This window comes from Cherax quadricarinatus, unplaced genomic scaffold (assembly GCF_038502225.1).
Source record: "Cherax quadricarinatus isolate ZL_2023a unplaced genomic scaffold, ASM3850222v1 Contig127, whole genome shotgun sequence".
NCBI classification, from domain to species: domain Eukaryota; kingdom Metazoa; phylum Arthropoda; class Malacostraca; order Decapoda; family Parastacidae; genus Cherax; species Cherax quadricarinatus.
Window position 1 is genome coordinate 171,376 of NW_027195153.1, and position 27,488 is coordinate 198,863.

General features: G+C 41.3%; 1 protein-coding gene and 1 long non-coding RNA gene across 4 annotated transcripts in view; one reads left to right on the forward strand and one right to left on the reverse strand.

The window, feature by feature from the left end:
- Positions 1 to 27,488, forward strand: part of LOC128693588 (probable cytochrome P450 CYP44) — a 221,016-nt gene that overhangs the window by 158,663 nt on the left and 34,865 nt on the right. For all 3 annotated transcript variants that reach the window (XM_070080067.1, XM_070080066.1, XM_053783389.2), the window contains exons 8-9: positions 1,960 to 2,134; positions 5,182 to 5,348. In XM_070080067.1, coding sequence (XP_069936168.1) covers positions 1,960 to 2,134; positions 5,182 to 5,348 — 342 coding nt within the window. The remainder of the gene's footprint in view (positions 1 to 1,959; positions 2,135 to 5,181; positions 5,349 to 27,488) is intronic.
- On the reverse strand, positions 7,109 to 27,317 carry LOC128693589 (uncharacterized). The gene is made up of 3 exons (XR_008407744.2): positions 27,234 to 27,317; positions 18,394 to 18,518; positions 7,109 to 9,016 (listed from the first exon to the last, which is right to left on the reverse strand). It is a non-coding gene; the product is annotated as an uncharacterized lncRNA (long non-coding RNA).

Below are 27,488 nucleotides of genomic sequence, written 5' to 3' on the forward strand. Positions count from 1 at the left end.
AAAGGTGGCAGTAAAGCAATTGCAAAGAACTACAGACCGATAGCACCAATTTCCCTTATCATAATCTTTGAGAGGGTTCTAAGAAGCAAGATCGCCAACCACCTAGATACCCATCAATTACACAACCCAGGGCAACACGGGTTTAGAGCAGGTCGCTCCTGCCTGTCCCAGCTACTGGACCATTATAACAAGGTCCTGGATGCTGTTGAGGATAAACAAAATACAGTTGTAGTATACACAGACTTTGCGAAAGCTTTCGACAAGTGTGACTATGGTGTAATAGCACACAAAATGCGTAATAAAGGAATAACATGAAAAGTTGGTAGATGGATTTATAACTTCTTGACAAATAGAACACAAAGTGTAATAGTAAACAGAGGAAAGTCCCAGGCAGCCACGGTGAAAAGTTCTGTTCCACAAAGCACAGTACTCGCTCCCATTCTATTCCTCATTATCATTTCTGACAGACAGAGACATAAGCCATAGCTCTGTGTCTTGTTTTGCGGATGACACCCGGATTGCCATGGCAGTGACCTCCATCAAAGACACCGCAAGACAAGACTCCAAGCAGACATCAACCAAATCTTCGAATGGGCCACTCAAAACAATATGAAGTTCAATGAGGAGAAATTTCAACTTCTCATATATGGAAAACTTGAGGAAATTAAAAATGTATCAGGGTATATGACAAATTCTAACCATACAATAGAGTGAAAAAGAAATGTGAAAGACCTGGGAGTGATAATGTCAGAGGATATCGCCTTCAAAGATCACAACAATGTATTTACCTCATCGGCTAGGAAAATGATAGGATTGATAATGAGAATCTTCAAAACTAGGGACGCCACTCCCATGATGATCCTCTTCAAATCGTTTGTTCTCTCTTGGCTGGAATACTGCTGTATGCTAACGGCCCTCTTCAAGGCTGGCGACATTGTAGACCTGGAGAGTGTACAAAGAACTATCACAGCATACATAAGTATGACAAGGCACCTAAATTACTGGGAACGGTTGAAGGTCCTTGATCTGTAAACCCTGGAATGCAGAGAAGGGGATACATGATAATATACACTTGGAAGGTCCTGGAGGGATTGGTAGAAAACCTGCGCATGAAAATCACTCCCTATGAAAGCAAAAGACTCGGCAGGAGGTGCAACATTCCCCAGATGAAAAGCAGGGGCTCTATAAGTACATTGAGAGACACCGCAGTATGTGTCTGGGGCCCAAGACTGTTCAACTGCCTCCCTGCATACATAAGAGAGATTACCAATAGACCCCTGGCTGTCTTCAAAAAGCGCTGGACGTAAAGTCAACACCTGACCAACTGGCTGTGGTTCATATGTCAGTTAGCATGTGGCCAGCAATAACAACTTGGTTGATAAGACCCAGATCCACCATGAGGCCTGGTCTCAGAGCTAGGCGCGGGGGCATTGACCCCCAAAACCTTCTCCAGGCGAACCCAACAGTAACAACAGATTGGTGTGGCAACCCTGGAAATTTGAAATTATGCTAGCCAAAATTAGTGCCGGATTACTAATGAAACCGGATTACTGATTGCCAGATTAGTGATAGCCGACCTGTATTAAGTGTGGTGCATACAATGACAAAATCTAATTTTCCTTAACATAATTTCATTATATGTAGGCATAATAAAAATAACAGAAATTTCCATACAGTTATACACGCTGATTTATGCCACAGTTTTCAGGCTATTTAACTTATGTTCAGCATCGCTTTCCTGCACCAGTATCCAGCAGTAGTTGACTATTAAGCATCCCAAAATTAGTTAGAAGCACCTGTTTTTAAACATGAACTGAAACTATTGTTGGCCGATGAATTTACCATCTTAATTATACTATATATATATTGTAAAGTATACATACCCCATCCTATATTTCTATACAATTTTAATTTTATCATTCTACTTCTAAATAATGTGTTTTGAATTTAATATTCTAGAGTGTCAATTAAGTTCATCAGAGAGACGATGGATGAGATCAAGGATCTCATAAAAGAAAAGAAGCTTGTAGATGGCCAGTTCAACTTCCTCACATACCTCATGTCTCGTAAGGAACTCTCTGAGAAGGATGTCATCACCCTCACCTTGTCTCTCTTCTCTGATGGTCTTTCTACAGTAAGCACTTATGTAAATTAGGGTATATACACTATAATACAGCCTCTCCTCACTTAACGATGGAGTTTCGTTCCTATGACCACGTCGGTAAATGAATTCGTCGCTGAGTGAGGAGCATACTCAAATGGTAGTGGGTTTGTGTCATTCTTCTAGGATATTGTTTTAATGTCACCTTTCCACCATTTATAAAATTTCTGTTATATTTTTAAATGTTTGTACAGTAGTGTACTGTATATTGTAAGCAGAATGAAGGAAATCAGGAATGAATACTGGTCAGAGAGCCCATAGTAAGTCCGAGGCGTCAGTAAACAAGTACGTCGCTATGTGAGGAGAGGCTATATTGATAATACAGGCACTTCTTATTTAGCAACTTGAGTTCCATTCCTACAACTAGATAATTAATCAAATTGGTCAGTTATCGAGGAGCCACCCCTTACTGCTATTTCAAACATACTACATATACTGGTAGTAGGTTTGTGTCAACATCTTTATATATTGTTTTAATGTCACCTTGGCACCATTTATAAAAATTTTACTATATTTTTAAATGTTTATACAGTAGCATACTGTATACTGTAATGCATACAGTACAATATTCCAACTGATCATAAGCTTGAATAGATTGAGAGGAATAGTAGTATTCAACTTGCAAGACTCTGTACTCACCTATTTGTGGTTACATGAATTGAGTCATAACTCCTGGTCCCACCTCTTCGCTGATCGCTACTAGGTCCTCTCCATGCTCCATGAGCTTCATCATACCTCTTCTTAAAACTATGTATGGTTCCTGCCTCCATTACATCATTTTCTAGACTATTCCACTTCCTGACAGTTCTATGATTGAAGAAATACTTCCTAGCGTCTCTCTGACTCATCTGAGTCTTCACCTTCCTATTGTGACCCCTTGTTACACACACACACATACACACACAAAGCTGTTGAATAGCCACATCAGGAAGAAGACAACAATCAAGGACCAGGTAATCAGGCCGAGGAAAGAAGGTGCGGAGCTCACAAGAAACGACCAAGAAGTATTTTAGGAACTCAACATGAGATGTTAGGAAGTATTTACAGTGAAGACAGAAAGGTCTCCGGTAGGTCAGGATAGAGGGGTACACCAACAAGGGATATACCAACAAGTGTTGCATGAAATACACACAACCGAGGAGGAAGTGAAGAAGCTGCTGAGTGACCTTGATATCTCAAAGGCGGTGGAACCGGACGTTGTGTGTACAACTAACCACAATTTTCAACACATCCATTGAAACTTGGCAACTACCTGAGGTATGGAAGATGGGAAATGTAGTCCCCATTTTTAAGAATGGAGACAGAAACGAGGCACTAAACTGTAGACCAGTGTCACTGACGTGTATAGTATGCAAAGTCATGGAGATTATCAGGAGGAGAGTGGTGGAGCACCTATAATGGAATAAGCTTATAAACGACAATCAGCACAGATTCGTGCAAAGGCGAATCCTGTGGTCACAAACCTACTGGAGTTTTATGACAACGTAACAGAAGTAAGATAAGAAAGAGAGGGGTGGGTAGATTGCATTTTCTTGGACTGCAAGAAGGCCTTCGATACAGTTTCTTACAAGAGATTAGTGTAAATGCTAGAGGATCAGGCACGTAAAACAGGATGGGCACTGCAATGAATCACAGTGGGTGCCTGTGATGAGCTGGGTTCCACAGGGGTCAGTCCTAGGACCAGTGCTATTTTTGGTGTATGTGAATGACATGAAAGAAGGGATAGACACAGAAATATCCCTGTTTGCAGATGATGAGAAGTTAATGAGAAGAATTCAATCAGATGAGGACCAGGCAGGAATACAAAGAGACCTAGATAGGCTGGAAACTTGGTCCAGCAACTGGCTCCTCGAATTTAACCCTGCCAAATGCAAAGTCATGAAGATGAGGGAAGGGCAAAGAAGACTGCAGACAGAGTATAGGATAGGTGGCCAAAGACTGCAAACCTCACTCAGGGAGAATGATCTTGGGGTGAGTATAATACCGAGCACATCTGAAGCTCACATCAACCAGATAACTGCTGCAGCAAATGGGCACCTGGCAAACCTGAGGATAGCGTTCCCATACCTCAGGCCTACACTGTAGTATACAGCACCAGTCTGGAACCCACACCTGGTCAAGCATGTCAAGAAATTAGAGAAAGTGCAAAAGTTTGCAACAAGGCTAGTTCCAGAGATCAGGGGAAATGTCCTACGAAGAAAGGTTAAGGGAAATCAGCCTGACGACACTGGAGAACAGGAGGGTAGGGGAGACATATAATGACAAACAAAATACTGCGAGGAATTGACAGGGTGGACAGAGACAGGATCTTCCAGAAATGGCACACAAAAACAAGGGGTCATAATTGGAAGCTGAAGACTCAGATGAGTCAAAGAGATGTTAGAAAGTATTTCTTTAGTCACAGAGTTGTCAGGAAGTGGAACAGTCTGGCATATGATGTAGTGGAGGCAGGAACCTAGTAGCGACCAGTGAAAAGGCAGGGCCAGAAGCTATGTCTCGACCCGTGCAACCACAAATAGGTAAGTACACACTCACACTCACTGACTCACTCTCACTCACACTCACACTCTCACTCACACTCTCGCTGACACTCACACTCTCACTATGTGTGTGTGTTGGGGTGTTATGTATATTATGTTCATTTGTGTGTATGTATGTATGTATGTATGTATGTATGTATGTATGTATGTATGTATGTATGTATACTCCATGGAGAAGTGGAACAGAATTCTTCCTCAGTAAGCCATGCATGTCATTGGAGGCGACTAAAATGCCGGGAGCAAGTGGCTAATAACCCCTTCTCCTGTATACATTAAAGCTAAAAAGAGAAACTTGTTTTTCTTTTTGGGCCACCCTTCTTCGGTGGGATACGGCCAGTTTGTTGAAAGAAGAAGTATGTATGTTTGTTATGTAATATACAGTAATACCTGGCAGTGCTGAATGATCCATTTGGGTTGTACATATTATTGCAAATATGATAAAACCTTACATGTTTTGTACTGAAAATCATTATTTTTCAGACTGCTCCAACACTTATTGGTAATCTTCATTGTTTAGCACTGAATCCAAGCATTCAAGAACGACTCTATGATGAAATTAAAAGTCACGTGGACCCAGATGCTCCAATAACTGTTCAAATCATCAACAAATTGCATTACCTTAAGGCATTTGTTAAGGAAGTATTTAGGTAAATTTCATATAGTTTCTCTTATTCACCATATTATTAATACTTGTCTTTTCAAGGGAAGTCCCTTGATACGGATAAGCATGGGGCTCTTGATCCAAGGAACTTGACTGAACCCAAATGTCTCCCATTCTCCAGGCTCTATATGACCCATATGAGTTTAGTGCTTCCTCCTAATTAAAATAAATATGGTGGAACCTCGGTTTTCGTATGCTCCAGTTTTCGTAGGATTCGGTTTTCGATGACTTTTTTCATCAAAATTTTGTCCCAGTTTTTGTACATTCACTCACTTTTCGTAGAGTTGAAAATGGTCTGTACGAAATGCCTCCACGTGACTCGGCCACTCAAGCGCCCACACAAAGTATCCCATGCATTTGTGTCTTAGTCTGTCTTTGTTTCTCTTTGAGTGAGCATCACCCCCCTCCCCTGCATTCATGCAACTGCTAAATAAGCCACCATGGGGCCAAAAAATGTTCTGAGTGCCATCTCTTTGATAAAGAAGGCGAGAAACATGATAGAATTTAAGAAAGAACTCGTAGCAAAGTTGAACCATTGATCTACAATCGTAGCAAAGTATTATAATGGCGTACACATGCCTGATCTCGCCAGAATGCATGGGAAGTCTGCATCAATGATCAGTTCCATCCTGGTGAAGAAAAAAGAAATCAAGGAAGCTGATGTTGTGAAAGGGGTAAATGTGTGTGGATCAACGAAAAACAGTTAGTGGGAGATAGTGTTTTGGAGGCGACAATTTACGAAAAGGCAAGGTATGAGGCTCTCACAAAGAAAATGCCTGGACCGAGTGCTAATGTTAGTGAATTTAAGGCCAGCAGAAGCTAGTTCAACAAATTCAAGAAGTGAACTAGCATACACAGTGTGGTAAGGCGTGGTGAGGCTGCAAGTTCGGACAAATGTTGGGCCGAAGAATTCGTTGATGAATTCAAGGAGTGCGTATTGGCTGAAGAATTCCTCCCCTAACAAGTCTTCAGTTGTGACGAAACACGCCTCTTTTGGAATGCCAGGACACAATCCTATGAAGGATAGGCTAACTTCTTTGTTCTGTGAGAAGGCTAGTGGTGTATCACTCTGAAAATCACCGAGTGTTCAAGAAAAACAATTTCATCAAGAGTAAATTGTGTGTGATGTGGAAGGGTAACAATAAGGCATGGGTCATGAGGAAAATTTTCATTGAGTGGGTCAATGAAGTGTTTGGCCAGAGTGTGAAGAAATACCGCCTGGAAAATCAGTTGCCACTCAAGTGCCTCCTGGTAATGGACAGTGCTCCTGCTCATCTTCCAAACTTGGAAGACCAATTATTGGAGGAGTTTAGTTTCATCACAGTGAAGTTCTTGCCCCCTAATATCACTCCTCTCATCCAGCCCATGGACCAGCAAGTCATTTCTAACTTCTAAAAACTCTGCACCAAATCACTGTTTCAAAGGTGCTTTGAAGTGACCTCGGACACTGAACTGACCCTGAAAGAGTACTGGAGGAATCACTTCAATATCAGTTGCAAAAGCCTTATAGATAAGGCTTGGGAGGGAGTGACTTCCAGGACAATGAACTCTGCTTGGAGAAAATTGTGGCCAGAATGTGTCCTTGGGAAGGATTTTGAAGGGAATCTATTGGGGAATCTATTATGTCTTTGGGGAAGTCCATGGGATTGGATGTAAGTGGCCAGGATATGGAAGAGTTGGTGGACGACCACAGGGAACAGCTAACCACTGAAGAGCTGCAAGACCTTCAACTGGAACAGCAACAGACTGCAGCTGAGGAAATTGCTTCAGAGGAAGAGGAAGAGAGAGGTGAGAATATGCCTTCTTCAGTGATTAACCCTTTACTGGTCATGCCTAGGAAAATGTGAAATTCGAAATGTCTTTCCTATGAGTTGATAGAGTATCAAATGTAAGGAAAATGAGCCTATATAAATGAATTTCTAAAAATAAGTTTATGTTCAGTTACAAATATTCGACGCCAACAAATATACAGACCCGCCCGGTAAATGGTGAAAATTTTTGAATGTTGCCAAGTTGCAATTGTTAATAAAACACCAAATAAGTATTTTTCAAATTTATTATACAAATAGACATTATGAGAAACAAATGAAACTTGTTTCCAAACATTTTTTAAGTGTACAAAAAATATAAAGATGAACCAAAGAGTAACATGGACACTTTGCAAAGGGATAAAACTTGCAAGTCCCTTTTTCATGAATTACTGAGAAAGAACAATCATTCTAGATGACTATTTGCTAGAATAAAAGGCTATGAAGCAATTTCTTCCCTTGTTGATGCATAGATTTGCTTTGCATACGACACAGGAAAATGAGGATGTGACAGGATTTTTTTTTGTGCTGCAGTGCTTGCATGTAAATATCTTGTAATTCACTGAGCTAATTTAGGCTTTTTGGATGGCCTATCTTCCTCATCATCATTTGACACCTGCGCATCCAGTGGCAAGTATTCATCACCACTGTCAAGCAATTCGAGATCAGCTGGCTCTGGATCTGAGTCACTTTGGAAGGGGATTCCCCTTCCAAACAATAACCTCTCCTCCCTTTCGCCTCCTCGCCGTCTTGCATACGCCAACAAGAGTCTTCAATAACGGTAAAAGTGATGTTAAATGTTCATTTATCCATTCATTAGTCTTTTATATTTATTTCTCATTGTTTCCTATATAATGGATTAATCACAAAAACAGAGGTTCCACTGTATGTGCATTTCAATATTCCACATACTTGGTATGTTTATCACCCCATGGATGTAACACAATACTTTCCTTGCATTGCAGGTGTACCAAAGTACCAATGGGTTTTGGCTATTTTTATTGCTATGGTTATCACAACTGGTGAACAATTTGCTAATACCAGGCGATACTTTTAATATTAATATTACACATGGGGTTAAAAATAGTGAAATTAACACTATACTTTATCAATGCTTAAGAGAGGAACTGACAAGGTGAATAAGGAAAGAATGTTTCAGAGATTGGACACAGCAACAAGGGGTCACAACTGGAACTTAGAAACTCAAGTAGATGAGCCACAGGGATGTTAGGAAGTACTTCTTCATTCATAGAGTTGGCAGGAAGTGGAACAATCTGGAGAAATGTAGTGGAGGCAGAATCCATACATATCTTCAACAAGAGATACGATAAAGCTCATTGCGCAGGGAGAGAGTAGATCTATTAGTGACCAACAAAGAGGCAGGGTCAGAAGCCGTGAATCATCCCCTGCAACCACAAATATGTGAACACACTCACTATACCTCATTATTGCTAAGGCTACTTACATACATATATTCACACACACTGTACATACCTTTATAAGTTTGACTAGGCATTGCCTCACCAAAGACTGTTCAGAAAACTATTATCCTTGAGTTGATGCCATTTCCTGGATCTCACACAGCAACACATATGGTTGAAGTGTGCTTCCGGAGACGTGCTTGGTGTTTTACTCAACTCCTTGAGCGAGGTTTGCAATCTTTGGCCACCTAGCCTATACTCCATCTGCGGTCTTCTGTGCCCTTAACCGATCTTCATGACTCTGCATTTGGCGGGGTTAAATTCGAGAAGCCAGTTGCTGGACCAGGTGTCCAGTCTGTCCAGGTCTCTTTGAAGTCCAACTTGATCCTCATCTGATTTATTTCTCCTCATTAACTTCACATCATCTGCGAACAGGGACACGTCTGAGTCTAACCATTACATCATGTCATTCACATATACCAAAAATAGAAGTGGTCCTAGGACCGACCCCTGTGGGACCCCGCTCGTCACAGGTGCCCATTCTGTTAGTTAATTTCTGTATATGTTATAAAGTTTCGAGAATGAGTGAGTAAACTTTTACTATGAGTGTGTAGTTTGGTAGATGAGAAGTAATTTCAGTTAATGAAATGGGTATGTGTGATAGAGAATGTAATTTGGTGTGTGAGTTGAGAGATGCCAAATGTTATGTGATCTTAGTAAAAGTATGCATAGTTTTAGTGATCTTTTCCTAAGTTATCGTAGTAATTGTGTTCTCGGTTAGTGTGTTTTGAAGGAATGTGCATAAATTGTGTGATGATTTAGTGATCCTATTGGTTTTGAGATGAGTTGTTATGGGGCTATAGGATCCAATATGCATTTATGTATCCGTAACAGTTACTCTGGAATACCTAATTATATTGAATTGATGGGGACTCAGCTCTAAATGTCATAAGGGCAGCTCACTCTTATGGCTGTAAGGCAGCTGGGTCAAGCCTGTTTTTCTCAATATAATAGGTTATACTATAGACACAAAAACACACAATTTAAATAAGTAGTTTATAAAGTTGTAATTCTTTTTGTGAAAGTAAAATTAAGGTGTGGTAGAATTGTAGTAACTGGAGAAATGTGCTTGGCAACAGTCTTTTGTTTTTGGTGGGTGTGGGAGGAGCTTAGCTAGGCTTCTCCCTCTCCCTCTCTCTCTCTCTCTCTGTTGGTGGACTTCAAGCTGGCAGGATCTCTGGGTCCTTCATCTATTTCTTTTGGGCATTATGAGTGCTCCAGGGATGAGTTTTTATAACTTAAGTTGTGGCCACCATACCCAGGGTGACTAAAGTGTGTCAAAACACTGGTTAGCCCAGAGATTAGTCATAAAGAGAGAAGGGCAAAGTTGCTGAGATGCACCATGTGGGAGAACAGCTAAGGAGTGTGTAGACTTATGTTTTGAATATGTGAGTGCTGTAATTGTATATTCTGTACATATCTATTTAGAATACAGTTATATTTTTATAGTAGTAGTTTAAATAACCTGTGAAGAGGGCTGGTGGATGATCAGTCATGATGTAAGTATTACCCTAGACATAAGGCCTTTATGTAAAAGCTACCCCACACTAGAACATGTAGTGAGAACCTTACTCTCAAAGTATAAGGGATAACAACATAACAACGTAACATGGGAGCTTGACCGGGAGAGTTATTTGACTGCTAAAATAACTCAAAACATTCTTTGAATTATGTGTACTGGTATGGGGTAATAACAGTTGCATGTTTCTGGTAGGAGAAGATTTACCAAGGTGGTGTCAGTGGAAGTGTTGTTTTCATATTAGTTTACAGGTTGTTTTTCTCCTAAGGTGAAAGGAAGGTTGAGTAACACATTTTTGTTGTGGTTATGGTAAGTGCTATATGTAGAGTTACATTCAATTTGTGTTATTTTATGTGCCTGTGGGAAAACTTTGTCCACTGATACTGTAAGAGGGAAGCAAGTGTTTAAAGATAAAAACTATGTCAGAAGATGAGTTTTTAAACTTTTTAGGCTTCAGGGAGGAAGGTAATAATTCATCAGTAAACATGCGTGGTAACAGTGAAGATGAGGGATCACCTACTCCAGGTGATACGAAAATGGAGAGGATGAGACTAAGACTAGCAGTGTTAGAGGCTGAAATGAAATTAATGAAAGCTAAGGAGGAAGAGCGTCAAAGGTTAGGAGATTCAGAACAAGAGCCTGAGAAGTACTTTAACATAACTAAAGCTGCAAATTTTGTCCCTAAGTTTACAGAGAGTGACCCAGACAGATATTTTTCTTTTTTTTGAGAAGACTACTTTGGAGCAAGGATGACCCAAACAGAAGTGGGCTACCCTAGTTCGCACACAACTTGTGGGTAAAGGATTCCAGAGAGTAGAGACTCTGGAGGGGAAAAAATTTTCTGGAAGTATTGCTTGCCTACCAAATGATACCTGAGAAATATAGACAAGAGTTCAGAAATCAAAAATTTCAGGATCGGCAGACCTTAACCGAGTTTGGGAATGAGAAACTGCTCCTTTTTAAGAAATGGGTTTGTTCTAAAGGAGTTAATAAAGACTATGACAAATTAGTATATCTGATGGTTCATGAGGAATTGTACAATACAATCCCTGTTGACCTCAGAGAATATTTGGAGGACGAAAACCCAGATAATCTTTCAGAAGCACTGGATCTAGGTAACCGATTCTTGGCCTGCAGGGAACTGGTAAGTAAAAACAGTCATGCTCTTTCTGAAAATTTCCCCACTCGTTCTAATCCATATTCCAAGTCCTATGGTCATAAAGGTAAGTGGGACAAGAATTTTCAGGGACAAATGAAGGCTGAGGCACCCTCTAAAATAGAAGGCAAAGGTAAGTAAGCTGGAGCTCAAAGTTTACCTAGACAATCAGATAAAGTTTCAGGTCCTCTAGTAAACAGTCCTACACCAAATGGTAAAAATACCTGTTACTACTGTAACAAAACTGGACACACACAAAAGTTTTGCTGGTCAAGACGGCGAGATCAGGAAAGGGAGGAACCACCCCAGAAGACCCTAACTGCAGACACACACCCAGTTGCCTGTATTAGGTCTTCAAAGCAAGGTGAGGAGATACCTTTGGGCCTAGACCCCAGGATGCAGGTATTTTCTAGCAAGTCCACAGTTGCCTTGCATAAGGATGTGGGTAGGGTTGAGAACATACTGTCCTTGAGAGATGGATGTAGCACCTACTCCTTGCTACATGCTGGAGTGCTGCCAGTGTTTAAGGATACCTATACTGGAGTAGATATATTATTGAAGGGTATTACAGGTTCACCAATAAGAACACCTGCACACAAATTATGGGTAGAATCTGCATACCCTGTATACCTGTAGGTATTTCAGATGAAATTCCCTTCGAAGGGGTTAACCTCTTATTGGGAAACAACGTTACGGGTCTGTTAGATAGTGAGGAACCACTAGTATGGGGGGAACCAGACCCCAAAGTTTGGGAGAAGAAGGCTAGGGAGACCCTGCCAGACCTTTTCCCTGTTGGTGCCATCACAAGAAGTATGTCTCGTGATCAGGCTACCAAGAGTATATTTCTCATGAGGATGGTGAGGACTTAGGGTTGGAAACTTTATTTTCTGATGTTGAACTGCAGAAAAGGATACCACAACCCGAGTCAAGCCTAATCAGTGCAGAGATCAGGGAAGTAGTGTGAGGGAGATTGGGCCTACTATGATGCAGTTAATTGCTGCACAGGGGTGTGATGACACTCTGAGGAGGAATCTTTACGTTTAAGTAAATGCCTCTATTTCAGGAAAGATATACTAATGAAGAAGGTACCTTCGGTTGCAGTACCAGTAGAAGGAGAGCCAAGTTTTTGTCACCAGGTCGTGGTGCCTGAGGCTTATAGAAACCATGTTCTTAGCTTAGCGCGTGACACACCTCTAGGTGGACACCTAAGTATTGCTAAAACAGTGTCCAGGGTTTCCAGGCACTTCTTCTGGCCTCGGCTGTGGGAGACGGTAGGAGATTATATAAAGACCTGTCATGTCTGCCAAATTATAGGGAAACCTAATCAAAGCATTAAACCTGTTCCCCTTCAGCCTATTTCAGCACCAGGTGAACCCTTCAGCAAGCTGGTAGTGGATGTCGTTGGCCCACTCCCAAGGACCAGAATGGGAAACAATTATTTACTAACGATAATTTGCTCCACTACCAGATATCCAGAAGCAATCCCTCTACCCAAGATAACAGCTCGAGTGGTCTTAAGGGCTTTGATGAAGTTCTTTTCCCATGTTGGCTTTCCTCGGGAGGTACAAACAGATCAAGGGTCTAACTTTACCTCAAAATTATTTAGGAATGTGTTAAAGGGGTTAAATGTACAGCCCAAATTTTCAACTGCCTATCACCCTCAGTCTCAGGGGGTCGTAGAGAGATTTCATCAAATTCTTAAGACAATGATGCAAGCTTATTGTATGAATAACACTAGTGATTGGGATGAGGGTGTCCCCTTTCTCTTGTTTGCCATGTGGGAAAGCACCCAAGAATCTCTCAGTTTCAGCCCTTTCGAGCTCGTCTATGGTCATCCAGTGAAGGGGCTACTGCCTATTCTCAAGGAGCATTGGCTGGGCGGTGAAAATGAGGCTTCCCCGCCGGAAGATGTTCTCTTTTTCAGGAAACGATTGGACCAGGCGAGACAGACGGCAGCAGACAACCTCAAAGCTAGTCAGAGGGCCATGAAGCAGCGGTACGACCAAAGGGCAGCTCCTCGCTCCTTCAGTGTTGGAGAGGAAGTGTTAGCTTTGGAGCCAGTTCTGGGACATGCCTTGGCTGCACGATTTGATGGACCCTTTGTCATCACAGGCAGGTCTGGCCCCAATTATGTAATTAAGATGCCTGGCTGTCGCAAATCAGAAAGGACTGTGCACATTAACAGATTAAAAAAAACACCACGGTAGGGCAGGAGTTGCCGCCATCCAAGTTGTGTGTGACGATACTGAAAAGCTTCCTGTAACAACAGAAGTAAGGCTGTGCAATTCAGCCATCTTGCAAAATCCCTTGGCACACATGAAGGGACTCAGTGCACAGGGAGTCTGTGACTTGGTTCATTTACTCCAAAAATTTCCAGATTTGTTTGGGGATGTACCCAAAGTAAGTAAATTGCCTCCCCATGATGTGGATGTCGGGGAAGCTGTTCCAATAAAGCAGGCTCCTTACCGCATGAACCCAACAAAACAACTTCACATGGAGGAAGAAGTGGAATTCCTCCTTCAAAACCAGTTTGTAGTGCCTAGTGAGAGTCAGTGGGCATCTCCATGCCTGATGGTTCCCAAACCTGATGGATCTATGTGTATATGCACTGACTATCGCAGAGTAAATGAAGTAATGAAGGCTGACTGTTACCCTTTGCCACGATGGATGATGTGATTGATGCTGAGGGAGGGGCAAAGCTTGTGAGCAAACTGGACTTACTTAAAGGTTATTATCAGATACCCCTCACCCAGCAAGCCAAGGAAATTTCAGCCTTCGTCACTCCAGATAGGTTATTTCAATATAATGTTCTTCCTTTTGGGTTAAAAAATGCTTCTGCCACCTTCCAGCATCGTATAAATACTGTCATAAGGGGGTAGGATGGTGTACGGGCCTATCTAGATGATATTGTGGTATTCAGTAACCAGTGGAAAACTCACTTGGTAAGATTACAAAAGTTGTTTGAATGTTTAGCCCAAGCCAAACTAACCATCAATCTGAGCAAAAGTGAATTTGGTCAAGCCAGTGTACAATTCTTAGAATACGTAGTTGGTCGGGGGAAAGTTGCCCCAATTAATGCTAAGGTGGAAGCCATTATAAATTTTCCTAGACTACAGAATCGGAAGGCAGTGATGAGGTTCCTGGGCATGGTGGGTTATTACAAATGGTTCTGCCCCAACCTCTCCCAGGTAATGTCACCACTGACAACTTTGACCAGTCCCAAAGTTCAATTCAGCTGGGACAGCAAGTGTGACAGGGCTTTTGAAAATGTGAAAATGCTATTAGGGAATGCTCCTTCTCTCTACAAGTGGATGCTAGTGATGTAGGGGTAGGTGCAGTGTTGTTGCAGGGTGATGAAAGAGATAGCCTTCAGCCAGTTTGTTACCACTCGGCCAAATTAAAAAAGCATCAACGTGGTTATGCAACTGTGGAGGAGGCGGCTTTGGCTTTGGTGTTGGCTGTGCAGAAATTTGAAGTTTATGTCAGTGCTTCCCCACATCCTGTAATTGTGTATAGTGACCATAACCCTCTGAGGTTTTTGCAAAGAATGAGAAACCACAATCAAAGACTCTTAAGATGGGCTTTGTTCCTACAACCTTTTAATTTGGAAGTTAAATATATAAAGGGCTCAGAGAATGTGGTTGCTGATGCTCTCTCTAGATGTTTCATGTAGATGCATTATGCATACTTTGTACATAGTGTTTGTCATGTGCTGACCTTGTTTTTGCAGTGGTGAACTCTCAGCAAGCCTGAGGACTCCCTACCAGCCATCCAACTGTGAAGGAAACGAGTCGGAGCCAAAAGTGTGACGAGGGTCAGTGTATATGTATGTATTTGTGACTTGAGGCAGAGGTTGACAACCTTTGATAACATGAGATTTTCAGGAAGGTATGTGGTACATTGTCTTGGTATGCTCTGTGTATGAAACGGCCTGACGATTTGCCTTTGTGGTCCCTTGGAGCCCTCCATGTTCTGTGTCAGCCTCCACTTCATAAGGTTGGAGGATCTGTGTGGAGTGGGACCTCGAAAGATGGGCTTGAGTGCCTGACCATGTTAAGGATCGTGAGTGTTGACTGGAAGTCTCACTGTTTGGTTCGGCCACCAAGTGAGAGACACCTTGACATGTTTTCTGAAGTTTCCTGCCTGGTGTACAGATGACTGCTCTGGGTTTGGCTCTACTCTCGTCTCCTGATCAGGAAGATGCCACCCTGGAGTACCTGTTGCTTTCTGGATTACTGCAGCAGAGGCACAGTCCTGTCGGTGCAGGCTTTCACAGTGGGCATTGTGTGCAATTCTTGCATTGTGTATGTTTTAAAAGCCACTAAAATTGTAAATAGTTACACCCTTGAGTATGTGGGTATGGTTAAAATGCTTTTCTAAAAAACTCTGCAATCTGTTCCTTTCAGGGTTTTATATGGTATGGGGTTGAAGTGCATGTGTAATCTGGGAAGGTTCAGTGGAGCCACACAAATTTGTAGATTGCCATGTAGTATGTCACCTTGTTGTAAATAACAGTAATGTGAAGAGTAGTATGGTGCTGGGAAATATGTAACATTTCTAGTAGTCTTGCTAACCACCTTCAGGCTAAAGCAATGTTTTTTTTATTACTAGCCGTATCCTGAGGGACATGGCTAGATTTTGTGAGACTATGTCTGGAGGTGGGGGTGTTATAGGGCTATAGGACCCAACATGCATTTATGTATCTGTAACGGTTACTCTGGAATACCTAATTATATTGGATTGATGGGGACTCAGCTCTAAATGTTATAAGGGCAGATCACTCTCCCTCCCTCTCTCTCTCTCTCTCTCTCTGTTGGTGGACTTCAAGTTGGCAGGACCTCTGGATCCTTCTTCTATTTCTTTTGGGCATTATGTGGGCTCCATGGATGAGTTTTTATAGCTTAAGTTGTGGCCACCATACCCAGGGTGACTAAAGTGTGTCAAAACACTGGTTAGCCCAGAGATTAGTCATGTAGAGAGAAGGGCAAAGTTGCTGAGATGCACCATGTGGGAGAACAGCTAAGGAGTGTGTAGACTTATGTTTTGAATATGTGAGTGCTGTAATTGTATATTCTGTACATATCTATTTAGAATACAGTTATATTTTTATAGTAGTAGTTTAAATAACCTGTGAAGAGGGCTGGTGGATGATCAGTCATGATGTAAGTATTACCCTAGACATAAGGCCTTTATGTAAAAGCTACCCCACACTAGAACATGTAGTGAGAACCTTACTGTCAAAGTATAAGGGATAACAACATAACAACGTAACATGAGTGATCTTAGATTTTGGTAAATATGATCTGGTGTTGGTGGTCCTAATGGTATTGTGAGGCCGATCAAAGAATTTGGTGATCATTTTGGTTATAGTGTTTTAAGGGAATGTGCATAAAATGAGTGTTTTCTGTGATCTTAGTGGTTTTTGAGACGAGTGATCATAGAAATTGGTGGTCATTTTGCATATAATGTTTTTTGCGTTAGTTTTGGTAATCTTAGTGGTTTTGAGGTGAGTGTGATCATAGAATTTGGTAATCGCCTTGGTTATAGTGTTTTGAGGGAATGTTTATAAAAAAATGAGTGTGTTAGTGGTGTGTGTTTTTAGATATTGGTAAATATTATATGGATTTGGTGGTCGTGATTTTTTTGTGTGAATGTTTATAAAAATGAGTGTTTTCTGTGATCTTAGTGGTGGGGGCCATAGAATTTGGTAATTGTCTTGGTTATAGTGTTCTTAGATATTTTACGTACAAAAGGTTGAAACAAAGGGGGTTGGGTGTGACGCCATTATTCCTCTCCTTAACTTAAATGCAAGTGCAAGTATACTCATGTGGGGGTGTGATGTCACGGGAGGTGCCCTTTTTGTGACGTCACCGGTCATGTGGGGTGTGACGTCATGTGTTGCTGGTAGTGAGGTGAGTGTACTTAGATATTGTCAAATATGATGTGGAGTTGGTGGATGTGAATTTTGTGTGAATGTATATAAAAATGCGTGTTTTCTGCGATCTTAGTGGTTTTTGAGGTGAATGACTAATGGTATTGAGATGAGTGATCACAGAAATTGGTGATCATCTTTGATAAAATGTTTTGTGTGTTAATTAATGTTTATCTTAGGTTGAGTGATCTTAGTGGTTTTGAGACGAGTGATGAGTGAATATGTAAAATGTGTGATGTTTTAGTGATGTCAAATGTTATTTGGGAGTATTCAAAATTACATTTTGGAGGTGTTCCAGTGTTGCTTGGAAGTATTCCAATGTAATTTAGAAATGTTCTAATGTAATTTGGAGATGGAGTTGGTGGTTCTTAGATTTTTTGTGTGTAAACGATATGACTTAGTTCGTGGTAATTATGTCTTTAAATTTTTGCTGATCTTGTTGTGTCTTAGTTGGCGATTGTCTTATTTTTTTGTGTGTGTTCATGATATGTTTTAGTTGATGGTGATCGCGCCTTTAAATTTTTGTACTCACGTTATGTCTTAGTCGGAGGTGACTGTGTCTTAGTTTTGGTGCTCATATTATAACTTAGGTGGTGGTGTCTGTGTGTAAGTTTTGGTAATGTCTCATGTCATAAGTGTATGAGTTAGTTTTTTTGTGTTAATTTTGTAAAGCCTGGAGAATGAGTGAGTGAAGTGTAATTTCAGTTAATGAAATGTGTGATTGAGAATGTAATTTGGTGGTTGAGTTAGAAATCTTAAACGTTTTTTGGGAGTATTCAATGGTGTTTTAGGTGTATTCAATGGTGTTTATGGGAGTATTCTATGATGTTTTGGGAGTGTTCACTGGTGTTTCGGTAACACTTTCTCGAGAGAATTTGGAAGTATTCAAATGTTTGAGACTATTCAAACGATGTTTGAGAGTATTCAAAGGTGTTTGAGAGTAATCATTGGTGTTTGAGAGTGTTTTGGAGGTGTTCAAATGATGTATGAGGGTGCTTTGGTGGTGTTCAAAGTAATCTGGGATGTGTTCTATAGTGAGATGTTAAGGGTTGTTAATGTGAAAATATTTCTTAACAGTTATTGAGAAAAGTATGTGTCTGTGTGTGTGTGTGTGTACTCACCTATTTGTACTCACCTATTTGTGGTTGCAGGGATCGAGTCATAGCCAGTTGCTGGACCAGGCTTGTAGCCTGTCCAGGTCTCTTTGCAATCCTGCCTGATCCTCGACCGATTTGATTCTCCTCATTAACTTCACATCATCTGCAAACAAGGACACTTCTGAGTCTATCCCTTCCGTTATGTCATTCACATATACCAAAAACAGCACAGGTCCTATGACTGACCCCTGTGGAACCCCGCTTGTCACAGGCGCCCACTCTGACACCTCGTCACGTACCATGACTCGTTGTTGCCTCCCTGTTAGGTATTCTCTGATCCATTGCAGTGTCGACAGTATCGAAGGCCTTTGCAAGTCTAAGGTTACCATTCCTATGAGGTTCTCTATCGACATTTCAGTTCTAATATAATCCAGCGGATTAATTAGGAAGGTGTCGGTTGAACGAGATCTTCTAAAGCGTGATTGGTAACTATGAAGAATGTCGTTGTCATCGAGATACTTAACGTTTAGAAAATCTTCCAACTCCTGCCCCCGTCATCTTGCTCCTGGGGGACTTCAACCTAAAGCACCTAAAATGGACGAACATATCAAATAATACACAAATAACCCGCACATAAAAGAGAGAAGCTTACGACCACGTACTACTACTACTACCACCTACTACTACCTACTACCACGTACTACTACTACTACCACCACCTCTTCCTGCCTATATATAGCCGTCCTGCTCCACTTCTGGCTAGTGTGACTTTGTAAATGGTCCAAGTCGGACCGAAACGTCGTCGTAAGCTTCTCTCTTTTATGTGCGGGTTATTTGTGTATCGTTCCAGTCACGGCATTGTGCCTTTTTTAGTTATATCAAATAATGTTGTAGCAGAGATAACATCGGGCGGCGGCCCAGGTGAAAACTCGCGCACACACGAGCCTTTAAATCTCTGCACCAAATTCTCCTTAAACCAGCATATAATAGAGCCTACAAGATTGGAGAATACACTAGACCTCATCTTCACTAACAATGATGATCTGATACGAAATGTCACCATATCAAAAACAATATACTCAGATTACAACATAATAGAGGTTCAGACATGTATGCGAGGGCCCCAGACCGACAAAATGTGATCAGTCACGAGGGAGCCTCGCCAAATTCAACTTCAATAACAAAAGCATAAGATGGGACCAAGTAAATCAGGTCCTAAATGACAAACTTTTAAGATAGCCTAAGCAGCACGGATCCCAGCCTATGTTGGGAGCGCCTGAAGTTCCTGAACCTGTACTCCCTGGAACGCAGGCGGGAGAGATACACGAGTATATACACCTGGAAAATCCTAGAGGGAGTAGTACCGAACTTGCACACGAAAATCACTCACAATGAAAGCAATAGACTCGGCAGACGATGCAACATCCCCCCAATGAAAAGCAGGGTTGTCACTAGCACGTTAAGAGACAATACAGTAAGTGTCAGGGGCCCACGACTGTTCAACTGCCTCCCAGCATACATAAGGGGGATTATCAATAGACCCCTGGCTGTCTTCAAGCAGGCACTGGACAAGCACCTAAAGTCGGTACCTGACCAGCCGGACTGTGGCTCGTATGTTGGATTGCGTGCAGCCAGCAATAACAGCCTGGTTGATCAGGTTCTCATCCACCAGGAGGCCTGGTCACAGACCGGGCCGCGGGGTCGTTGACCCCCGGAACTCTCTCCAGGTAAACTCCAGGCAATGTCAAGAACAAATTAAATCTGTGACACTTGAGGTATGCTCAAGGCATATTTCCTTAAGGGAAAAGGAGGAGAAGATGTAAACTAGAAAAAGACGCTCCCTATACAGGCGAAGGCAAAAAATAAAAGAGCTGCTAAAAGAGGTCAATATATCTGCAGTACGTAGGGAGACACTGGTCAGAGAAATAGCAGACATCGAACTGAAGCTAAAGGAATTTTACAGGAACAAGAAACGTGGGAAGAACTAAAAGCCATAAATGAAATTGAAAGAAACCCAAAGTATTTCTTTTCATATACCAAATCGAAGTCATGAACAACATCCAGTATTGGGCTCCTACTTAAACGAGAAGGGTCCTACAGAGATGACAGCGAGGAAATGAGTGAGCTACTCAGGTCCCAATATGACTCGGTTTCTAGCGAGCCTCTAACCAGACAGAGTCGAAGACCTAAATGAATTTTTTATGAGAGACAGAATTTGGTAGACACACACCTATCTGATATTATCCACGAGTCTGGGCCCCAGGCCAAGACTCATGGAGCTCCGTGTTCATTTAGAACTGCAAGAAACCCCTATCACGTACTTTTAACATCCTATGGAGAGGGAGCATGAACACTAGGGTAGTCCCACAGCTATTAAAAAAAACAGACATAGCCCCACTCCACAAAGGGGGCAGTAAAGCAACAGCAAAGAACTACAGACTGATAGCTCTAACGTCCCGTATCATAAAAAAATATTTGAAAGGGTCCTAAGAAGCAAGATCACCACACATCTAGATACCCATCAGTTACACAACCCAGGGCAGCATGGATTTAGAGCAGATCCCTCCTGTCTTTCCCAGCTACTGGACCACTATGACAAGGTCCTGGATGCTCTAGAAGACAAACAGAATACAGATGTAATATACACAGACTTTGTAAAAACCTTTGATGAGTGTGACCACGGTGTAATAGCGCACAAAAATGTGTGATGAAGGAATGACAGGGAAAGTTGGTAGATCGATCTATAATTTACTAACAAATGGAATACAAAGAGCGGTAGTTAACAGGGTAATGTATGAGGCGGCTACAGTGAGAAGCTCTGTTTCACAAGGCACAGTACTCGCTCTCATTTTATTCCTCATCCTCATATCGGACATAAACAAGGATATAAGCCACAACGCCGTGTCTTCCTTTGCAAATGACACCCGAATTTGTATGACAGGGCCCTCCATTGAAGGCACTGCAAGACTCCAGGGCGGACATCAACCAAATCTCTAAATAGGCCGCAGAAAACAATATGAAGTTCAATGATGAGAAATTTCAATTACTTCGATATGGAAAACGTGAGGAAATTAAAAATTCATCGAAGTATAAAACAAATTCCAGCCACACAATAGAGCGAGAAACTAATGTCAAAGACCTGGGAGTGATCATGCCAGAAAATCTTACCTTCACAGACCATAACATTGTATCAATCGCATCTGCTAGAAAAATGACAGGATGGATAATGAGAACCTTTAAAACCAGGGATGCCAAGCCCATGATGACACTCTTCAGGTCGCTAGTTCTATCTAGGCTGGAATATTGCTGCACACTAACAGCACCTTTCAAGGCAAGTGAAACTGCTGACATAGAAAATGTACAGTGACCCTTCACGGCACACACAACTGCGATAAAACACCTCATTTACTGTGAAGGCTTGAAGCTCCTCAATCTGTACTTCCTAGAACGCTGGCGGGAAAGATACATGGTTATATACACTTGGAAAATCCTAGAGAGATTAGCACCAAACTTGCACACGAAAATCACTCTCTATGACAGCAAGAGACTCGGCAGACGATGCAATATCCCACCAATGAAAAGTAGGAGTGCCACTGTCACAGTAAGAGACAACACAATAAGTGTCAGGTGCCCACGACTATTCAACTGCCTCCCAGCATACATAAGGGGGATTACCAATAGACCCCTGGCTGTCTTCAAGCAGGCACTGGACAGGTACCTAAAGTCAGTACCTGACCAGCCGGGTTGTGGTTCATACTTCGGGTTGCGTGCGGCCAACAGTAACAGCCTGGTTGATCAGGCCCTGATCCACCATGAGGCCTGGTCACAGACCGGGCCGAGGTGGCATTGACCCCCGGAACTCTCTCCATGTATACTCCAGATAACTACTTGACCGTACACCGTCTTTGTATATTACACTGAGTATACTGACAGACCTATAGTTGCTGACATCAGACCTATTTTTCTTGGAGATAGAAGTAACTCTGGCCTTCTTGAACCTCTCTGGAATGGCATTAGTGGTAGTAGACAAATTTATTATGTGAGCAATGAGGACTGGCAATTCAAAGGCACCATCTTTTACGAATTTATACGGGATGTTATCAGGGCCGGTGCTCTTAGTTGGGTTTAACCCAGTCATGAGATACAGTTACTAATTGACAACTGTTTGGGGTTACCCCTTTATTGGTATAGTATGTTTTAAACTAATCAGTGTCTGTGTTAAAGGTATTTGATGCAGTCAGTAGTGTACTTACTAGTGTTGATGCGACAGTTGTGTAGTAGGAATTAAAACAATTTGCCACTTTAGTTGTTTCGTGGCATACCTCGTTATCGACATTCAGTACTATGTTAGATCTATCTACGGGTTTATGGCTACACCCCAACTGTTTTAGTTGTTGCCAGAGCTTTCTAGGGTTAGTCTTGTACTCTTCGATTCTTGAACAGTAGTGCTCTTTTTATAAGCCTCTGCCCTCCGTTCCTTACACTTTGGAATTCATTTAGGGCTGCAATATCCTGTCTGTTTTCCTTAAATCTTTTTAGCAACTGGTCTCTGAACTTCATATTATCCAATATCTCAGTAGACATCCAGGGTTCGGTTTTCCATTTAATCCTAAACTCTTTAACTGGTGCAATATTATCAAGGATGGTAGTGAACATTGTTTTGAATTTTTCCCAGGCATCGTTTAAGTCCGTGCAACTTGTTATCTCTGTCCAGTCACAATTGTGTAGCCTATTTACCAGTGTTTCTTTACTGTAGTTTCTAGTTGACCTCATTTTTACTGTCCTGTGTAAGCCTTTCCTATCCCTAGTGATTTCCCTAGTGCAGTAAATGATGAAATGATCACTAAGGCCTGTGGTAATGACACCTGGCTGACTAATGTTCTCAGAGCGGTTACAAACTATGTGGTCAGTTAAGGTGACTGAGAACTGTGATCAGGGTTGGTGTATTAATTAGTTGAGTATAACTATTTATATCCAGAATTTGCGTATACCTGTTACATAGCCCGTTATTTTGTAGTAGAAAACAGAATAGTAGAAACAATTGTTTTCAAGTCCAGATAAGGCTCTCGAAAAGTTTTCTAAGAGCTGGTCATGGGTGGGAGGGCGGTAACTAGTACCTTCTAAGATGAGTTTGGTATTGGGAAGCAACACTTCAAGCTATAGAATCTCCAGTTTATTGTCATTTAAATCAGGTCTTCGGTTGTAGGCTAAGTCATTTCTTATATAGGCACAAACCCCACCACTTTTTCTATTCCTATCTCAGCATTTTATATTGTAACCAATTTTGTCTTCAGCGTCAATCACCATATCATCCAACCAGGATTCAGAGATGGATATAACAGCCGCCCTAGTTCTGTTAGCTAGAATCCTAATCTCTGCCAATTTTGGAAAAAAGTGATCTTACGTTGACATGAATAAAGTGAAGGCCTGTTTTCATAAAACAATCATAATCATCAGTGTATGGCAAGGAGTCATTTGTAATATAATTAGGTAAATCAATGTCAACACTGCTGAAGGGTAACTGTGCCAAAGTGCATTTACAAACAAAATGAAAGATGAGGTGAATCATAGAATTGACTAGGGGAAAAAGGTGACTGGTGCACTGAAGAGTCTGTGGAGACAAAGAACTTTATCCATGAAAGCAAAGAGAGGAATATATGAGAGTATAGTTATACCAACGTTCTTGTATGGGTGTGAGGCATGGGTGGTGAATGTTGCAACAAGGAGAAGGCTGGAGGCAGTGATGTCATGTCTGAGGGCCATGTGTGATGTGAATATAATACAGAAAATCTGTAGTTTGGAGATTAGGAGGTGTGGGATTGCCAAAACTATTATCCAGAGGGCTGAGGAGGGGTTATTGAGATGGTTTGAACATGTAGAGAGGTTGGAACGAAATAAAATGACTTTGAAAGTGTATGAATCTGTAGTGGAGGGAAGGCGGTGTAGGGGTTGGCCTAGGAAAGGTTGGAGGGAGGGGGTGAAGGTGTGCGAGGGGCTTGGACTTCCAGCAAGCATGCGTGAGCGTGTTAGATAGGAGCAAATGGGGACAAACGGTTTTTAGGGCTTGATGTGCTGTGGAAGTGTGAGAAAGGTAACATTTATGAAGGGATTCAGGGAAACCGGCAGGCCGGACTTGAGTCCTGGAGATGGGAAGTACAGTGCCGGCACTCTGAAGGAGGGGTGTTAATGTTGCAGTTTTATAACTGTAGTGTAAGTGCGCCTCTGGCAAGACTGTGATGGAATGAATGATGATGAAAGTTCGGGCCACCCTGCCTTGGTGGGAAACGGCCAATGTATTAATAAAAAATAAAATTCTGGAACAGAGAATAATAAAAAGCACACCTGATTAAAGGCAAAAATTGCACCACCTTGGTCCTGATCCTTTAGCCTGTAGTAAGCTAGAGGCTTTTAGGGAACAGGATGAATTATCCAAGCAAAAGCCAATTTAAAACGTACTTGCTTATGAGAATAGCACTTACATAATGTTGTTGAAATATTTCATAAAATAAATGTAAATCATAGTAAAAGAAATTGTCTCCTGTCAGAAATTCTCCTCAAGTACAATTTTTTAAACTTCTGATTAACAAAGCTTTGAGTGATCCAGGATTCTTAGGCTTGGGTAGCACACTATCAGCTCTTGAAGTGTCGGGGTTAACTAGGTTCCAGAGTGACACCATTCGATACTGAGCGAATTTCTAGATATCCAATACAAAAATCACTCATTCAGTGTCATTTCAGTGGATGAATCATTTAAAACCAACCTTGAGGATGAACTGAAAAACTCAGGAGAGAATTCAGCAGCTCAAAAAATCAGAGAATGCAGCTAGTTTGTTAGCATCAAGCATTAACTAGTCTGATGAAGAAAGTCAGGATGATGTAACAAGGATTGAAAAACTTGACCAGTCTAATTTTGATCAATATTATGAAAAAATCATAGCCAATTTTCCCAATCAAAGTACATCAAAGACATCGGCATTCTTTTTAATCTTTTTCCAAATCACAAAAACATAGAACCAAAAAAAGTGCTGGTGTTTGTGTTTCCACAAATATGAAAACAAAAACAGACTAATATATGGCAGTGGAGTTATTGCCTAAAGAAGGAAATCCGCTAGAGTGTTGGAAAGAAAATATGATAGTTTTTTTTTTGATCGACACCATGCCCAGCCCTTCTAGGGTAGGGTAGGTGCCTGAGCCCGAGCCTTTAGCTCATAAGACTGTTATTCCCATTTGCCCCCTTGGGGCGGGGATGGCAGACCAGAGAGGCCTAGCTTGTGGCTAGGCCTGGGGACAGTTGGTCCCAAAGATGAGGGGGTACTTGTGCCTCCTCCCATGGGAGACTTAGGTCTCAGACACTCCCTAAAGAGGGAGCCAAGGCCGGGCCACCACTTGGAAAAGGCCCGGGCCGGGAGAATACCGGCTAATCTTTAATAATAATAATAATGATAGTTTTTCCATATGCAGAAAATATCTGGGTTCAAGCTCCCCTCTCCACCACGGCTTTAGTATTAGAGGAGACATCTGCTCTCCTCACAGGAACAGATTAACTTTTGAACATGGGGAGATGTTGGTGTTCCTCAACTTTGGTTTGAGTATTTTTAATTATAGCTATTAGAATAATGTATGTATATTGTTTATTATTAGGTTAGATTAAACAGTTAAAACTAATTTTTTTTATCTTCAGCCATACAAAAGTTGATATAAAAGTAGGCGCAAAAGAAAGTCACTCATACAGAGTGATCATAAAGCAAACTGATCATAAAGCCTACATACTACCTAAATCTAGACTTAGCATATTAGTTAAACCTTTCACTATCTCTCGCTTAGAACTGTGTCATTGATACCAGGGTCACTCAGGTAGATCTGTATTTTATGCACAGTGACCACAAATATGCTGTGGGAGATCAATTTTGGCTTGGACATGAGAGACTGGGTCTGTGTGGTGAGTGTGTGCAATATTAAAAAAAATCCTTCCCCCTCACAGTGCATGATGGGAAAAGCAAACCTCTCATCTTGTGATTGGTTTAAAATAGCAACTTTGAGGTGTTTTCTAGTATGGTTTTTATGGCTTTATTGGCTGTTTCAATTGATAGTATGGAAGACATGCTACTGAAGTAGATAATTTTGGTTGGTTTCAGGACTGAAAGTAGCTTGAAGAGTAGGGCTCAAAAGTAGCAGAAATAAAAAATTTAGACAATTTTCCCAAAGAGCAAGGCCATCTACCCCATCTTCTTCCCCTTTATTCTGATTTATGGATTTTTACTAAGTCTGCTTCAGGGAGGGGCGAGCGAAATCACCATTTTTTTTTTGGGTGGGGGGGGGTTCAATTTCAATGAGATCTTGACAATCGATTAAGCAGCATAAAAAACATAGACTGTTTGTTTTGACTGTTAGCCTTCAAGTTAGGTGGAAAAAATAAATTATGCACAATTTCATGGGTTCTAAAACTTTCCTTTCTCTACTAAATTCTGAAGATGTACATTATTATTATAATCAAAAAGAAGCGCTAAGCCACAAGGACTATACAGCGCTGCGAAGATGTACAATGCTCTAGTTAACATCAGATGAAAGATAAAAGCTAGATTTTTGTTAACTCAGGCCCTTTCACCGATAATGTCAGTAGATTTCATAAAAAAAAATTGAGGTTAGTGATTTTTTTTTTGTGGAGAAAAAAATCATTAACAAAAAGCTGTAAACAATATCACATATCTTCCCTGGGTGTTGTAGAACCATCATTCCCCAATAACACGTGCAAAATCATGACAATCCTATTAATATTTATCTCAAAATATGGATCACAATGGCAATAACTTATTTCTGATTTTTTTTTATTTTTGTGTGGCGTGAAATTGTGGTTGTGGCGTGCCAAATCTGAACATACCTCACTCTCTCTTGACAGCCTGCCGGCTACTGAGGGACACACCTGCCACACTCCACACTTCAGCCAGCACAAAAATTGCCAAGTAGAGAATTTAGAATGAAATAATCATATAAATCGTAATTTTATTGTGGAAATTTATTTGGTCCCTAAAGTTCCACAGGACAGATCCAGCATGGCCGTATGGGACGACTGAGCTGGATGGCCCTTATACCCCACCCAAACATGAAAGCATTCTCTCTGGTCGGCGATGGATTC